The sequence below is a fragment of the Natrix helvetica genome (assembly GCF_964273705.1).
Source record: "Natrix helvetica genome assembly, chromosome: 4".
Lineage (NCBI taxonomy): Eukaryota > Metazoa > Chordata > Lepidosauria > Squamata > Natricidae > Natrix > Natrix helvetica.
Genome location: NC_138550.1, coordinates 166208737 through 166227039, shown reverse-complemented (window position 1 = coordinate 166227039; position 18303 = coordinate 166208737). Strand labels below are relative to the sequence as shown.

General features: G+C 47.6%; 1 protein-coding gene across 2 annotated transcripts in view; it reads left to right on the top strand.

Annotated features, from left to right (window-relative positions):
• TRAPPC9 (trafficking protein particle complex subunit 9) overlaps positions 1-18303 on the top strand; it is a 361114-nt gene that overhangs the window by 28584 nt on the left and 314227 nt on the right. For both annotated transcript variants that reach the window (XM_081951044.1, XM_081951045.1), the window contains exons 6-7: positions 1883-2004; positions 15118-15243. In XM_081951044.1, the coding sequence (XP_081807170.1) occupies positions 1883-2004; positions 15118-15243 (248 nt within the window). The remainder of the gene's footprint in view (positions 1-1882; positions 2005-15117; positions 15244-18303) is intronic.

Below are 18303 nucleotides of genomic sequence, written 5' to 3'. Positions count from 1 at the left end.
TTTAAATTTTTTCCAACTGTTTCTTCATCTTGTTTTTTTATAACCTACGTTGATTTCTGGTAATTCCCATCCAGTTACAATTTAATCATTTTATGATACAATACAATACAATAGCAGAGTTGGAAGGGACCTTAGAGGTCTTCTAGTCCATCCCCTGCTTAGACAGGGAACCCTACACCACTTCAGACAAATGGCTATCCAACATCTTCTTAAAGACTTCCAGTGTTGGGGCATTCACAACTTCTGGAGGCAACTTCTGTTCCACTGGTTAATTGTTCTCATTGTCAGAAAATTTCTCCTCAGTTCTAAGTTGCTTCTCTCCTTGATTAGTTTTCACCCATTGCTTCTTGTTCTTGATCTACTTGTTCTTGATCTACTTGTTCTACTTGTTCTTGATCTACTCTAGAACTTTCCCATATATTGATGTCTGGCTGATGATCTCTAGTTTTCCCCCTTCAATTCTTTTCTTTCCCTGATTTCACACAGATGATTTGTTTTCCTCCATCGTCTGGAACTTCACCAGTTCCATAGGATTTCTCATAAATCATACATAAAGATTTTTAGGGAGCCTCTCTAAAAGTCTCTGCCAAATGTTTTTTGGCGAGCTTCTGTTGGTTCTTCCTGTTCACTTGCTCAGATAGATTTGACCGGCACATTTCCCCCAAGTTTGGAATCCAACTTTTTTAATTGTAATTTTTATGATAGCAAATTCATCCAAAATGCTGTGAGTCATTTCCTTCAATAAATTGCCGCAGCTAAGAGAATCATTAGTTAAGTGATAGTATAATTAAATTAAGTTTGTAGAATATAATAGTTAAGTATCAGTTTAATAATTTTTGCCAGAGCTTTGTGGAGACTCTCTAAAGAGTGCAGAGAAGAGCAACAAAGATGATTAGGGGACTGGAGACTAAAACATATGAAGAACGGTTGCAGGAACTGGGTATGTCTAGTTTAATAGAAAGAAGGACTAGGGGAGACATGATAGCAGTGTTCCAATATCTCAGGGGTTGCCACAAAGAAGAGGGAATGAAACTATTCTCCAAAGCACCTGAGGGTAGAACAAGAAGCAATGGGTGGAAACTAATCAAGGAAAGAAGCAAATTAGAACTGAGGAGAAACTTACTGACAGTTAGAACAATTAATCAGTGGAACAGCTTGCCTCCAGAAGTTGTGAATGCCCCAACACTGGAAGTCTTTAAGAAGATGTTGGATAGCCATTTGTCTGAAACGTTATGGGGTTTCCTGCCTTGGCAGGGGGTTGGACTAGAAGACTAGAAGACCTCCAAGGTCCCTTCCAACTCTGCTATTGTATTGTATGGGTGTGTGTGTGCATGTGTGTGTGTGCGTACACACACACAAACACACACACACAGAGCCTTGGTGATGCAGTGGTTAGTGTGCAGTACTGCAGTCTATTTCTGCTGCCTATTGTCTGCCTGTAATTTGGCAGTTCAAATCTCACCTGGCTCAAGGTTGACTCAGCCTTCCAGCCTTCCGTGGTTAGTAAAATGGGGACCCAAATTGTTGGGAGCAATATGCTGACTCTCTAAACCGCTTAGAGAGGGCTGTAAAGCACTGTAAAGCGGTATATAAGTCTAAGTGCTATTGCTAGGGTTTCCTTCCTAAGCAGGGGGTTGGACTAGAAGACCTTCAAGGTCCCTTCCATCTCTGTTATTCTATTCTATGCTATTGCTAGTTCGGGTAATGTAATGTCTGCAAAAAAAAAACCACCAAGCTCAAAGAGCACTAAAGAACCCTCCTTAATTTGTTTCTTCCTCAAACTTTTTTTTTGGAATTAGCAAGGATTTCCAAACCATGTTTGCTTTACTTCTGACCTGAGTGTGGTGCTTAAGCTGAAATTTCCTGCTTTAATGTTATGCAGGGGCCCTCACATCAAATGGCATCAGTGCAGATACAAGTTCTGAAATAGGACGAGCTAAGAATTGTCTGAGCCCCGAAGACATCATTGAAAAGTACAAAGAAGCCATTTCCTATTACAGCAAGGTAACGTTGCTATCATAAGTGAGCTTATATACGTGAATCATAAATATGCATCAATGATAATAGGCTGTGGCCGGCTCAGGAATTCTGGGAGTTGAAGCCCACAGGTCATGAAGTTAGCACAGTTGGCCAGCTCTGGATTACACATAGCAACCTACATGGCTGATAATAGACTTAAAGAACAGGTGGAGATTTGTGGAAGTGCTAATTGGCTGACTCAGCACCTTTTCACATAGCTGCTCATTTTTGTACAATAATATCTGTTAAAGAATGTCAGTGTAAATTGTTTTTTTTTTCTTAAGGGAAATTCAAGATTCGTACTCAAATGCACAAGAGTTTTATTTGCATATTTAGAGTGAGAAGTAACATAAGTGTACGGTTGACCAATCTTTTATTAAATCTTGGGCTTCTTCTTATTGTCGTCCTTTCGTGTTTCTCATTCTGGCTTAGTTACCAGAGGAAATTTGGAGTCTTCATTTAAAAATAGAAATGAATCATTATCTCTGCCTACATGTGGCCAGGCTTTGATTAACAATAAAGTGGACTGAAGAAACAAGTCAACTCCCAAACAAGGTTTAGGTGACTAGGACTTTATTCTCTAAAGCAAAGGCATTTGGGATTTTGCAATGATCAAGATTTATTTGCTTTATGTTAGCCGTACAAGTCCATTATACTTTTTATAAACTCTGAAAGTCTTTCAGGATTGCAGCAAGGCATAAATATATATTTCCAGAAGAACACAGCAACTATAGCAGAAAAGATATAGTTCTAAACATCGTTAATGAAAGAAAAAGCTAAAGTTGCTTGTTTTTTTTTTCTTGTGATTATCAGAAGATAGGTTTAAGAGGATCTTGGATCTGCACATTCATATATTCATATATTTAGTCAATCTTTTGAGACATATGACTGCTTTTTTATAGAATAGAATTCTTTATTGGCCAAGTGCGGTTGGACACACAAGGAATTTGTCTTTGGTGCATATGCTCTGAGTGTACATAAAAAGACAAGATACATTCATCAAGAATCATAAGGTACAACACTTGATGATAGTCATAGGGTACAAATAAGCAGTCAGGAATCAATATCAGTATAAATCGTAAGGATACAAGCAACAAAGTTACAGTCCTGCAGTGATAAGTTGGAGGAGATGGGTGATAGGAACGGTGAGAGGACTAATAGTAATAGTAATGCAGCCTTAGTGAATGGTTTGACAGTGTTGAGGGAATTATTTGTTTACCAGAGTGATGGCGTTCAGGGAAAAACTGTTCTTGTGTCTAGTTGTCTTGGTGTGCATTATTTATAAGAGCATTTGCTTTGCAGTGGAGGTATGGTTTTTAAACATTGCCCTCCATTTTTGACTTGTGGGCTGAAAGGATAAAAGATAAAAGTGATGGTTTCGGAAGATAGGAATCAAGAAAGAAATTGTTGGTGGAATAGCTGTGATTTGTCTGTAAACAGGCATAATTATTAAGAAGGCATAACTATAGATTAGCTATGTGCATTTTCTGCACATAATTTCCCCCCTTTTTAAGCACTTTGATTTTCCAGTGGAAGAGAGGGAGTGGTCACGTGTGGGTATTCTCACAGCCTGATTGGTCCAAAGACTCAGAGCAAACGCTTAAATACTTTCCTTCCCAGTTTCCTCTCAGTCTTTTTGGTCCAATCACTTGAGAATCAGTGTGTAGGTAGGAAATAAGTGAGTCTTGTTTGATCTCCTTATCTAATTTGGTCGGGATTTGGCTAATTGGACATTCTAAAAAGTTTTCCAACATTTTAAAATTTGCAGCTGTGGCCCAAGGGACAGTTCTGCCTCTGGGCGGTTTGGGGGCCCCCGTGGGGATTCCAGCCTCCCATCTGCGGGCGCGGAGCCTAGCCCGACCCCCGAGGCTGCGGGGGTGCCGGCTCTTGTGCAGCTGCAGCCGCGCCGACCGTTTCTCCTTTAAGGGGAAAGCCTTCAGCGCCACGAGGTTTGAGAGCGGCGGGAGAAGCCGCCGATCGCTGGAAACGGCGTTTTTCGCCTGAGTGCGATCTTTGTGTATTGAGGCGAACGAGCGAAAGGGGGAGTGCGTGCAGGCCTGCCGCGAGACCCCGGGGAGCCGCCAAGCTGTTGCTGCTGCCGCCGGAGGCCGGGACAGCCGGGACACGCGGTTTCAACCATTCTTTAGCCTCGCTAGTGTCCCGGCGGCCATTTTGGGTTGCGCCATTTGCGCATGGATCCCGTCGCATTTGGGGCCTACTGGAGGCCTAATCGGAGGCGTGCGGCCTAGCGCAGGCGTCTGCTGCAGCCAAGGTCCAGGCTCCGGAAGGGCCTACAGCGGCCTGCTCTCTTCGACCCTGAACACCAGGACACGTGAGTGGAGCGATGGAAAAGGACGCGGTTATTCCCCAGGGCCAGGCCGAAGGCCCGGCGAGATGGGAGGAAGCCCGGGGGGGGGCGGGGATCCCTCAGTTAATCCAGGGGCGGCCCAGCGACCCTCCAGATCCTCCACCAGGGAGGAGGCTAGGAGATATAGGGCATTGGAGAAGACCTTTGCCAGGGCCGAAAGGCAGGCCAGGTCTGCGGGGCGGGTTTCGGCCAGCAGGTCTCGTTCACCCATCAGGCCTCGGTCTGAGCAATCCTCTCCCAGAGGCTTCAGCCCTTCATCCCCCTCTGTTTCTCCACCCAGGTCCCGCAGGTATTCCAGGCGGAGGGGGTCTCCCTCTCCTTCCCCCTCTGTCTCTCCGGGGGTAGCACGGGGGGATTTGGGGGATTTGGAAGGGACGTCCAGGGGACATGGTTCCTCATGCAGGTTGGCGCCTCAGGGGCCTGGCTCGACCTATGGGGGGGGGGAAGGACTTGGATCACCTCCCTGAAAGCATTAAGAGACTTATTTCGACTGCTATTGCTAGAGGCATTGCCCAGAGGGATAGGGGTTCGCACCCTGCTAGATCTCAGTATAGGGCGTCGTCTCCTTCTATGGTAAGCGAGACCTCTGCCATGGTGGAGGAGAATCTTCAGGATGTGGGGTTCTCTGAGGATGAGGAGACCACTCAGCCCGAGAGTCCTCCATCCAAAGGTCTTTTTCCTCCGGCCATGTTCAAGGTTCTTCTGAACAAGGCAAGAAAGACCACCAAAGTGGGAACGGGTGATCCTACAGTTCCCCCTCCTAGGGACCCAGATATGGCCATGTTTTGGAACACACCACAAACAAGGAAGAGATTCCAGCCCCTCCCTTGTTCATGGAGGTGCTGACCAACCAGTGGTCCTGTCCCTCCAATTTTTCTAACCCGGGGACTAATGACCGTCGCTTCTATAATGTAGAGCAGACCTTTGCGCAGGCCATTCAACTGCCCTCCATTGATGCCCCGGTGGCCACCCTGGTCTCTTCTTCCCCAGTGGTGTCTAGGGACTCGGCAGATAAGTTGAAGCCCGAAGACAAATGGGCAGAACTGACCTTGCGGAAGAACTTTAATGCCACGGCTTGGGCCATTAAGTCGGCAGCCGCGGCCTCATATTTCAACCGGGCTACGGTCATGTGGCTACACCAGCTCCAGGATCGCATTCCGATCCAGGACGAACGTTTACACCAGGACCTTATAAAAATTATTGCGGCTTCCCAATTTTCAGCTGACGCTACTTTAGACACGGTGAAGTTCGCGTCCAGCACCTTGGCCACTTCGGTTACTTCCCGCCGCCTTCTGTGACTCTGTAATTGGCAGATGGATAACAAGGCCAAGTGGGATCTGGCAGCCGCCCCTTTCAAGGGCCCCAACCTCTTTGGGGAGGCTCTCGACCCAATTCTTGTCGAAAACAAAGACAAGAAGAAGGTTCTCCCGTCCAACGCGAAAATGTCTGAGAACCGGTCTCACCCTTACCGCAGGCAGTCTTTTAGGGCCCCTGAGTTTGACCATCAACAACGCTTTTCTTCCTTTAGGTCTGACAGGCAGTTTTCCCGGCAGCCCTATCAAGACCGGAATAGGTTCCAGCATCAGTCCCGGCGGCCCTTTCGTGGGGACGGCGGTTGTCCGTACCGCAGAGGGAAGTGACTCGAACCCGAGTCGTCCCATAGGCAGCCGCCTGTCCCTCTATGCGGATCGTTGGGAGGACATCACGTCCGACACTTGGGTAACGTCCACAGTGCGTCAAGGTCTCAGGTTAGAGTTTCTCTCCACACCCCTGAATTCTTTCAGGTCGTTCCCTCCGTCTCGGAGTCTGGAGCGCTGCCGCCTGATGGATCAGGCAATCAATCACCTCCTGGACATTCAGGCGGTGGAATTGGTTCCCCGGTTGGAAAGGGGACTGGGCCACTACTCCAACCTGTTTGTGGTTCCGAAGAGTTCGGGGGGTTGGCGGGCAATTCTGGACCTCAAACGTCTGAACCGTTTCTTGGTGTACAGACGGTTCAAGATGTCCTCCCTCAAGTCTATCCTTCAGGGCATCCGGAAAGGGGACTTCCTAGCATCGGTAGACCTCACGGAGGCCTACCTTCATATCCCAATCTTCCCGGCTCACCGCAGGTTCTTATGGTTTTCCCACGGGGACCAGCATTATCAGTACAGGGCCCTTCCGTTTGGCCTGGCCTCAGCTCCTCGCACCTTTACGAAAGTGCTGGTGGCACTGGCGGCGCACCTCCGGGCTGTCCCAGTGAGGCTTCAATGCTACTTGGACGATGTCTTGGTCCAGGCGGGGTCCCTTCCTCAGGCAGTCTCGGACCTTCAACTCACCATTCGGACTCTTCAATTCCTGGGATTTTCGGTCAATTTCCCCAAGAGCCATCTGTCCCCCTCCACTCGTATCCTTCATCTGGGGACGGTCATAGACTCTGTGGCGGGGGTTGTCCGCCTGTCACAGGATCGTTAGGTCGGACTGCGCTAGCTGGCGGAAAAGGTCCGCGTAAGTCAGTCCGTTTCTGTTCTCACATCATCACAGTTATTGGGCAAGATGGTGTCGTGCATAGGGATAGTTCCATGGGCCAGACTCCACCTTCGCCCATTCCAATGGGAGCTCATCCCGTTCCAGAGGGGACAGATGAGCAACTCCCTCCATACTCTACGCCTTCCGGCGGGGGTTCGAGCGTCCCTACGGTGGTGGACGTCGCCGGCCATTCAGAAGGGCGGTTCCTTCTGGGAGCCGGACAGAGTGACCGTCACCACAGACGCGAGCTTGTTCGGGTGGGGAGCCATGGTGGGCTCTCGCCTGGCTCAGGGCAGGTGGACTCAGACAGATCTCCGTCACAATATAAATTGGTTAGAGCTGAAGGCCGCCAGGCTCGCTCTCCAACACTTCCGGTCCTCGGTGGAAGGCCGACACGTGCTCCTCCTGACAGACAATGTGGCCACCAAGGCCCACATCAATCGTCAGGGGGGGACGCGCTCTCGAGCGCTCTGGCTAGAGGCTCCGAGACTGGGCGCCTGGGCGGAGAGGCACCTGTTGTCCTTGGTTTCGGAGCACATCTCCGGCCTCTCCAACTACCAGGCGGACTGGCTGAGTCGGGCGACTCTGGACCATGGCGAGTGGCAGATCCATCCGGGCATTTTCCGGAGGATATGTCAGAAATTCGGCACTCCCCTGGTAGACCTCTTCGCGTCTCCAACGAACCCGCATCTGCCCCAGTTTTTCACTCGCTTTCAGTCTCGGGGGGCGGAAGGGACAGATGCTCTCAGGAGCAGGTGGCCGGCGGGCCTCCTATACGCTTTTCCCCCAATTCCGCTCATCCCGGGGGTTCTCAGGAAGGTAGTGGCAGAGAAGGCTCTGGTCATAGTGGTGGCCCCCTTTTGGCCCAGGAGGCCTTGGTTCGCGGATCTCATTCAGCTATCGGTGGCTCCCCTGTGGAGGATTCCGCGGGAGGAGGTGGTCTTGCGCCAGGGGGTTCTGGTTCATCCAGAGCCCCAGTGGCTTCATCTGACCGCATGGTTGTTGAACGGGGACTACTGAGGGCGGCCAATCTGTCCTCGGGTCATCTGTACCATCGAGGCTTCCAGGTGTCCCTCTATGAACCGGATCTACAATTCGACCTGGGACACGTTCGTGAGGTGATGCATCCCTCATCAGATCTCTCCGACTAGGGCCACCATCCCCAACTTTTTAGATTTCTTGCAGAAGGGCTTGGAAAGCGGTCTGTCGCACAACACCTTGCGACGCCAGGTGGCTGCTCTCTCATCAATTCTGGGGGGTGTGGGGTCTTCCTCTCTTTCTCATGTTCCCCTGATCAAGAGGTTTCTTAAGGGGGCGGCTAATCTCCGGCCTCCCCCTGTTCATAGGTTCCCCACGTGGGACCTGCCCCTGGTCCTCAGGGCTTTGACGGGGGCTCCGTTCGAGCCACTCAGGTCGGTTCACCTCAGGTTCTTGTCCCTTAAGGTAGTTTTTCTTGTAGCGATTACCTCCACCCTGCGTATCTCGGAGCTGGTGCCTTGTTATCCAAGGATGATCTTTGCCACTTTCATGCAGATAGGGTGGTTCTTCGGCTTGACCCCACATTTCTTCTGAAGGTAAACACCCCCTTTCACAGGGCTCAGGAGGTTGTTCTGCCGGATTTTTGTCCAGGGCCGTCTTCGGATAGGGAGCGGCTCTGGCACCATCTGGATGTCCGTCGAGTCTTGCACATTTATCTCCGGCGGACGGCGGAGTTCCGTCAGTCGGAGGCTTTGTTTGTCTCCTTTCAGCCCAGGGCCTTGGGTGCTAGGGTGTCCTCGGCCACCATTGGCCGTTGGCTTCGTCAAGCCATCAGGGAGGCCTACGGGGCGGTTGGGCGTCCCGCTCCTTCAGGTATAACGGCCCATTCCACTAGAAGTGCCGCGACCACGGCGGCGTGGGCCACTAGGGCCCCCCTTGAAGACATTTGTCGGGCCGCCACTTGGGCGTCCCCGACCCCGTTCATCAGGCATTATCGTCTGGATTTGTTCGATTCGGCGGATGCTTCCTTTGGTTGGAGGGTTTTACAGAGGGTGGTAGGAGATACTCCCCTTGGGCCATAGTTGGTGGTTGCGTTTATCCCTCCCTTGGGACTGGGCTTTGGTGTGTCCCACACGTGACCACTCCCTCTCTTCCACTGGAAAAAGAACGTTGGTCTTACCTGAACATGTCTTTTCTGGGGAAGAGAGGGAGTGATCACGACCCGCCCTATTCTTGGTAGTTAGAGCCAAGGGGAACCCGGGATCCCCCAGAGGGGGTGGGGTTGTGTTGTTCTGTTGTTTGTTGTTCCAGTTCTACTGTTCGCCTTCGAGGAAACGGAAGGAAAGGAAGGCAGGAGTATTTAAGCGTTTGCTCTCAGTGTTTGGACCAATCAGGCTGTGAGAATACCCACACGTGACCACTCCCTCTCTTCCCCAGAAAAGACACGTTCAGGTAAGACCAACGTTCTTTCTCTAGTAGAAGTCCTCGACTTTCAACAGTTCATTTAGTGACCACTCAAAGTTACAAAGGCACTAAAAAAAAGAGGACAATTTTTCACACTTACAACTGTTGTGCCATCTCCCAGTCACATGTTCAAAATTCAGACACTTGGCAACTGACTCATATTTATGACGGTTTCAGTGTCCCGGGGTCATGCGATCCCCTTTTGCGACCTTCTAACAAGCAAAGTCCAGATTCAATTTACAACCATGTTACTAACTTGACAATTGCAGTGATTCACTTAACAACTGTGGCAAGAAAGGTCATAAAATGAGGGAACACTCACTTAACAAATATCTCACTTAGCAACATAAATTTTGGGTTCAATTGTGGTTGTAAGTCGAGGACTACCTATACTCTGGAGCTAGACGTTATAGCAAAGCTACTAAAAATGCTGCTGTGATGAATCTTTATCTTGTAGCAATGTGACATTTGGAATATAATGATATCTAGATTAAATGAAATGTTAGTGGGAAACAAAAACAAAAGATATTGGATACTGAGTATAGAGATGTGAAGGCAGAAGAAAATGCAGGCGTTTCAGAAAGAAATGCATAATTTAATTTTTTTTCTAATACCCTTTTTAAATGCCTTTTGAAAAGGAGAATTGCAAAGTAATATTTCTTGATATTGTTTTAGGGAATACAAAAACAGTTACCGTATGAAAGAATGTGCTTATGTTTTGAAATACATTAAATAAAAAATAGAATAAGATATAAAAGTGTAAATAAGCTTCCCCCCTCCCAATATGGGCTTTCTTGTCTATTTTCCAAGTACATGAAAATTATGAAATGATAAAAACTTAAGATTGATTAGCATTTATGTACAGTATTTCAGAGTTAGGAAATAAGACCGATTAAAGACGTTATATGGCATAATATCCATTTTGATCCTTGGATCTCACCCAGCTTTAAAAAATAATAATCTGTGTACTATACGTGTTAAGAATAGTACAATAAAAGATCTAAAATGTTCAACTTTATTTTATTGAATTGTTGATGGTTTATTCTGCCTCCTTATCATTTTGGGAGAAAGTGTTTCTGATACCAGATTTCTGATACAGTCAACTCTGTATTGGTGAGACTTGCTCTGTATTATCACCACTTTTTCTTAAAGGGCTGACTGAACAAGCTTTGAAACTGGGTTGTGATGTTCTCACGACACAGCTGACGTGACCTGATGGGTTAAAACTAAACTTCTGCCTCCCTGCTTGAGTTGTGCACTCCAACAAAGTATTTTCTATGTGTGAACAAGGCCAATGAAGTACATGCTGAGAAGAGGGATGCTTTGCCTTTGCAATGGAAGCCTCCTGATGATCTTACTAGTTTTGAAACAGTGAAAACGGCCTGTCTGGTTGGAAAAATGGAAGGCTGTGGACATTAATTCTTCTCATTCAGCACTCCATAGGGGACAGCACCAGATCAAAAACACAGGGTTATAGTCAGTTATAGTACTCAGCACCATATTAATCTTACTCGACAGAGGAAGGGGAAGGAAGGAAGGAAGGAAGGAAAGGAGGGAGGAGAAAGATGGGGAGGAAGGGATGCAGCAGGGAAAGGGAAAGAAGGAAGGAGAAAGATGGGGAGGAAGGGAGAGTGGAGGAAAGAGAAAAAGGAAGGAAAGGAGAAAGATGGGGAGGAAGGGAGGCAGCAGGGAAAGGGAAAGAAGGAAGGAAGGAAAGAAGGAAAAAGATGAGGGAGGGAGGAGAGGAAGGGAAGAAGAAGGAAGGATAAAGATGGGGAGGAAAGGAAGAAAAGGGAAGGAAGAAATGAAAGAAGGAGAAAGTTGGGGAGGAAGGGAAGGAGAAGGAAGGAGAAAGATGGGGAGGAAGGGAGGGAAAGGGAAGGAAGGAAGGAAAGAAGGAGAAAGATGGGAAGGGAAGGAGAAGGAAGGAAGGAGGAAGATGGGGAGGAAGGGACAGTGGAGGGAAGGGGAAGGAAGGAAGGAATTTATTAATTGAATTTTGACTGTCCTCTCCTGCATCGTTTCACAGTGGAATTTCTAGGTATTTCTCAAATGGTATAAAAAATAAGAGGATGGTTTCATAATTTGTGGCTCTTTATGTATCCATAGATGCAACCATATGGTTTGGTTAACGTTAATAACCATGTTTTAGTCCTGGCTACATTTCAGCAAAATAGATTTCTCTGAGTTGTAGAACAGCATAGTTTGATTTATTTATTTATTTATTTATTAAATTTGTTAGCCGCTCCCTCTCCACAAAGGGACTCGGGGCGGCGTACAATAAATAAAAACACATATTATAAAAATTACACATTGTACGGAGGAGGTATAAAAACACAATACAATCATTATAATAACATAGAAATATTAAAATAAGTTAAAATTAAATACCCCAATGGAAATTACGAGTTTAAAAATTGCCAGGAGGAGTAAAATGAAACTATGGTTGAGCCAGGCCTGCTAGTTGAAAAAGGTGGGTCTTGAGTTTTGAACGGAAGGAGCGGAGGTCGGTGGTAATCCTAATATCCGGGGGGAGGTCATTCCAGAGGGCTGGGCCCATCACAGAGAAGGCCCTACTCCTGGGCGCCGCCCTTTGGCACTGCTTAGTGGACGGCACCCGGAGAAGTCCCTCTCTGTGAGAGCGAATTGGTCGTAGGGATGTATGGGGCAGGATGCGATCCCGCAGGTAGCTAGGTCCTGTGCCATGGAGCGCTTTGAAGATGGTGATCAACACCTTGAAACGCACCCGAAAGACCACAGGGAGCCAGTGCAGCTCGCGCAGGAGAGGTGTTATATGGGAGTATCTCGTAATCCCCATAATCACCCGCGCGGCCGCATTCTGGACCAGCTGCAGTCTTCGAGTGCATCTCAAGGGAAGCCCCATGTAGAGAGCATTACAGTAGTCTAGGTGGGACGTCACCAACGCGTGAGTGACTGTGCGAAGGGCATCCCGGGTGGTTCGGGGTGGAGATGTACAGCTGTGTATCATCAGCGTACAGATGATATCCCACCCCAAAACCACGGATGATCTCACCCAGCGGTTTCATATATGTGTTGAACAGGAGAGGCGAGAGGACCAACCCCTGCGGCACCCCACAAGTGAGAGGCCTCAGGGAAGACCTCTGCTCCCCTGCCAACACACGCTGCGTCCGGTCAGAGAGGTAGGAGCAGAACCACCGTAAAACGGTGCCCCTTACCCCCAGCCCCTCTAACTGGTGCAGGAGGATACCATGGTCGATGGTATCGAAAGCCGCTGAGAGATCTAATAGGACCAGGATAGAGGAACAACCCCTATCCCTGGCCCTCCAGAGATCATCAACCAACGCGACCAAGGCCGTCTCTGTGCTGTGCCCGGGTCGGAAGCCGGACTGGCGCGGGTCTAGATAATCATTCTCCTCCAGGTGACGTGGGAACTGTTGGGCCACCACACTCTCTACAACCTTCGCTAAGAAAGGAAGGTTGGAGACAGGACGGTAATTGGCTAGCTCCGTTGGGTCCAGGGAAGACTTCTTGAGTAAGGGTCTCACAACCGCCTCTTTCAAGGCGGCTGGTAAGAACCCCTCGCCCAATGAAGCGTTCACTAGCACCAAGAGCCAGTCTTGTGTAACCTCCCAGGATGCCAGTATAAGCCAGGAGGGACACGGGTCCAATGAACATGTGGTGGCTCGTAGTCGCCCGCGTAACCTGTCCAAATCCTCGGTGGCAACCGAGTCAAACTCCTCCCAGAATGGTCTCTCAAGACTCGCTGGGGCATCCCTCCTAGCCCACTGAGGGGGACCCATTCCCTCCAGATTTGAGCGATTTTATCCTGCAGATATTTCCCAAATTCCTCTGCCCTGCCCTGTAAAGGGGCTTCCCGCGGTCTCTGCGAAAGGAGAGAGCGGGTCACCCGGAACAGGGCGGCAGGGCGGTTATCTGCGGATGCAATAAGGGCGGCACAATGTCGACGTTTGGCCGCTCCTATTGCCACAAGGTATGTCCTTAAGTAGGTTCGTACCTGTGTTCGGTCAAGTTCGGAATGGGAGGATCTCCATCGGCTCTCTAGGCGTCTCTTGTGGCGTTTCATCACCCTTAGCTCCTCGGTGAACCAAGGGGCCAGGGTGGTTCGTTGCCGCAGGAGAGGCCGCAAAGGCGCCACCCGGTCTAAGGCCCCGGCAGCCGCATTATTCCAGGCGGCTACTAGGTCCTCTATCCGGGGGCGGGTCAGGTCTACAGGAGGTGACCCAAGCTCCGTCTGGAACCTATCCGGTTCCATCAGGCGCCTGGGGCGGAACCACCTAGGATAATCCGGTTCCGCCTCCCCGCGGCGGGGGGTAGCACCAGGGAAGTCAAGTCGGAGAAGTGAGTGGTCTGACCATGACAGGGGAGTAATAGCTATGTCCCCTATTCCCAGATCACTCGTCCACTGGTCAGAGACAAAAACAAGATCCAGTGTGTGGCCTCCCTCGTGTATGGGACCCTGAATTAACTGAGTCAGGTCCATGGCTGTCATGGAAGCCATGAACTCCTGAACCACCTCGGATGCTTCTCCCACCGATAGCAAGTTGAAGTCCCCCATGACTAAAAGTTTGGGGGTCTCAACTGCCATCGTTGCGATCAGCTCGAGGAGCTCAGGCAGGGCCGCTGATGTATAGCGAGGAGCCAGGTATACAATCAGCAGGCCCAACTGTCTCCCTGGGCCCCATCTCACAACAAGGGATTCACACCCGGATGTCTGTGGCACAGTGAACTCTCTCGGCTCCAGATCTTCCCGGATAATTAACGCTACCCCACCGCCCCTACCCTGGGCCCATGGCTGGTGGAATGTTCGATAACCTGGTGGGCACATGTCCATGAGGGGTATACCTCCCTCGTGGCCCAACCAGGTCTCTGTTATTCCTGCGAGGTCCGGCTCCCCCTCCAAAATCAGGTCATTGATGAGGGGGGCCTTGTTAACAACGGACCTCGCATTGCATAACATCTGCCTAAGGCCCTGGCTCTGTAGATCCTGGCCACCTAGAGTGCGGGGGTTGGTACAAGCGACCGGGTGTAACCAACAACCACGGTCTCCCAACCGACTACAGGTTCTTAGTCTGTCCTCGCACCCACCCCTCCCCACGACCGTTGGTATAACAGAGCCCTGTACTGGAATGCTATTATCCCCCTCCTCCCCCACTCCACTCCCTCCCCTCCCGACCACACCTGTTTGCCTGGCTCTACTTTCCCTCCTGGCCTGAATCCCCTTCCCCCCTACCCTGGAACCCCTTAAGACTGTTAAAAAACGATTAATTAAAAACCCCCTTAATTTTCGCTTCCTCCACCTCTCTGGGTTAACAAACCCGTCATCAAGGTGGGTCCTTGAAAGGTCTGAGGGCCATACCTGCGAGAGGGGGGACTCTCGCAGTAGTAGTAGGTCTGACCTAGAGTGTATAGCGTTCATAAGTTGTCATAGGGGCGAGCTCATTTTTGGGTGCTGTTGTTAAAATCATAAGTTTGTTCGTAAGCCAGGGTTCCCCACAAAGGGGTATGCAGATGGTGGTTATCCTTACCCTGGATGGAAACGGTAGGTTGGTGGGCTAGCAGGCTAGCCAGAATGGTCTACAGGTGGCGCCTCAAGGGGGAACTGGGGAGCAGTTTGTAACAAGATGGTACTAAGGAGCAGTTTGTAGCAGGGCGTTAAGGCAAGCCATGATCTGGTATACTAAAGAGGCCCCAGGATTCTTGTAGAGAAATACATTGTATAATGTGACCAGGAAGTATACAATAGACCAATATTTTAATCCCCTATGTATGTTTTATAGTATAAGAACGCTGGTGTTATTGAGCTGGAAGCTTGTGTGAAGGCGGTGAGAGTGCTTGCAATACAGAAAAGAAGCATGGAAGCTTCTGAATTCCTCCAAAATGCTGTTTATATTAACCTTCGTCAGGTGAGAACACACTTTCCTTTTAACTGGGAATTAATTTCTCCATCGGTCTTTGGATTATTTTTAAGAACAGAAGAACTTTAATAATTTTCACCAAACACTTGTCTAGTTTTTGTTTTCCCACAATGAGGAACTTGATGCCATTCTGTAAAAATAATATCTGAGTTTTCAGAAATAGTCCTAAACCACATTCTCTATTTATATGTCTATTCTCTTTTGTTATTTTGTATGTATATTAAGTTATTCCTCAAACGTAAATGCTTAACTTTAGAAAGCAGCTATTTCTTACAGATTGAAAGTATTAATATTTTAGACATACATTATTTCTTATCAAGCTTTCAGATTGAGACTCTAGAAAAAGTGCAGAGAAGAGCAACCAGGTTGATTAGAGGACTGGAGGCTAAAACATGAAGAACCATTGCAGGGACTGGGCATGGCTAGTCAAGTGACAAGAAGGACCAGGGGAGACGATAGCAGTTTTCCAATATCTCAGGGGCTGCCACAGGAGGGGGTCAAGCTATTTTCCAAAGCACCCATAGGCCAGACAAGGAACAATGGATGGAAACTGAACAAGGAGAGATTCAACCTGGAAATAAGGAGGAATTTTCTGACAGTGAGAACAATCAACCAATGGAAGTTGCCTTTGGAAGTTGTGGGAGCTTCATCACTGGAGGCTTTCAAGAAGAGATTGGACTGCCATTTGTCAGAAATGGTGTAGGGTCTCCTGCTTGAGCTATAGATAACCTATAAGGTCCCTTCCAACACTGTTAATCTGAATTTACATTATTTCTTATAAAGCTTTCAGATTTCCTTTTATAGGTAATGCAGAAAATGCCTTTTCCCATTATATATTCCATAAAATGCAGATAGGCAATAAGCTGTTTTCCTATGGGCATTTTTGGTGTTCACTCAGTTTCCTGTCTACAAAACACCTTTTTAAAAATAAAATAAAAAAAAATAGGAAGTTGGCCCCTGCAAACGTCTCCAATTCCTCTTCCTTTGTGTACATTCAACTTTGTTAATAACGGTACTGTTTTGTTTCATTAAAAAATCCATTAGAATCTTTTGGTATACTTGAACAAAATTTGCAGCAGACTTTACATTCGTATCTTAACATTACACTAGGGGTCAGCAGCGTTGCATCATAAAAATGATTAATGCTCTGATTGGATTAGTAACAATACAAAATATTGTTTAATAGACTTCTAAATTATCTAAATACAGTGCTTTGCTTTGGGGGGGGGGCTACTCTCTCTTGCAGAGTTATTTTTGTCTTTAACTGGAATAGTTGCATGACAAAAATAGACTTAGCGGAATCGTGGAAGCCAACTCCTGCTCAGTGCAGAAATTCAAATTAAAACAGATGGCAGCCCAACCTCTGCTTCAATGGACTGAGCGAAGGGAACCCTTTTGGGATTAAAGCAGGGGTGTCCAAACTTGGGAACTTTAAGACTTATGGACTTCAACTCCCAGAATTCCCCAGCCAGCCATTTTCTGGGAATTTCTGATTGGGGTTTCCATTTTACCTTAGTCACGAGGTAGCTTTCACTCTTCCATTTAACTAAGGCATATTTTGCTTCCATCTCAAAATGGGTTTGCTTGTGTTCTGACCCATGCTTCCTTAGAAAGCAAGAAGGAAAATCTTGGTCCCGACAAAACCTCTTTTATTTACACAACTGTGAATTCCTTTCATTCACAGTCAGCAAGGCTTTAGCAAACAGTCTTTCAAAGGAATGTTTCTCCACACGCACCTTATCTCGTTTAGAGCGCTGCCAGACACAGGGTAAAGCAAAACTTGACACAGAGTCTCTTATAGTCACAAACAGAACTTTTCACTCTTGAAACGACCGAAGGGACGAATTGTTTCCTGCAAAAGCCCACTCCCTGTTCGTTCCTCCTTTATTTCCTCTGGGAGGGGCCAATCACCTCCAAGGCGTGGCTTTATTCTTAAGTCAACCCTCCTTTTTTAGTTGTTCTTGTCTTCTGGGCATGCATACACTGGGAACAGGCTCCAGCTGTTCTTCTGCCTCACGGCTGTCTAACTCCCTCTCTGCCTCCAACACAGAGTCCTCTTCAGAGCCTTCCTCAACCCCCAGGACTGGCCCATGTTCCGCCCCAACCTCCTCATTGTCTGATTCTGCTGCCATTTCTGCTGGCTGCCGGCAGGCCACAGCAGTATGTCACTTAGTACAGGGCACATGAGTATTTCAGTGCACAAAAGAAAGAACATGCTACTTTATTTTCAAAGAGCCAGTTTGTTTTGTAAAGTAGGATACACTTCTGACTATATATCATTTTTGTATTGAGAAACAGTTAATATCCTTACAGTTTTATGGATGGGCTAGGCAGTGGCACAGATCTTAAAAATACACACTGCTGAAAACCCACGTGCTGATCTGATAAGAGATGAAATTCAGTTTGTCTCCCTGGAATATTCCATAAAACGCTAGCAGAATATTAAAGTATGTTCATCTGGTATTACAATATACAGGTAACTTTCCAATGCTAATTACAGTTATTTTTATAAAATTGTTTCTCAGCTGCTTATATAACAGATGTTCAAAATCCAGCAGCAGGTTCTGCCTTGTTCTGTTTTTTTCTTTTAGTGATGTAACCAAGTTATGCTAACTATTGTATGGACTGCAGATAAATGTTTCCCACTTCTATTTTTATTCCACTGCTCTCACACATCCCTAGGCAGTTTAGAAGTCAAATTATCAAACTATAAACATTGTAACAATTCTCCCAAAATTAATAAAATGTTAAAATAGCCTCCTAATGATTAGATATGAAGTGAAATGCAGATCTTAAATCTTGAAGCATCTATGTGAAAAGTCTCATTTTAAATGCTTTCTAAATCTTCCGCAGGGGGATCATATGTCAGAAAGTCGGCAGAAATTGAGAAGTGTGGCTTGTCTTAAACCACAAAGCTTTGTTTGGTAAAAGAGATTTAAGACGATTTATTATTGCCGTTACTTATAGGATGGAAGAGGCAAACTGTGGGTTTTTTAAGGATACAGTAAGAAAATATCCTGGGGGTTGGTGCCGGCATTACTGCCAGTT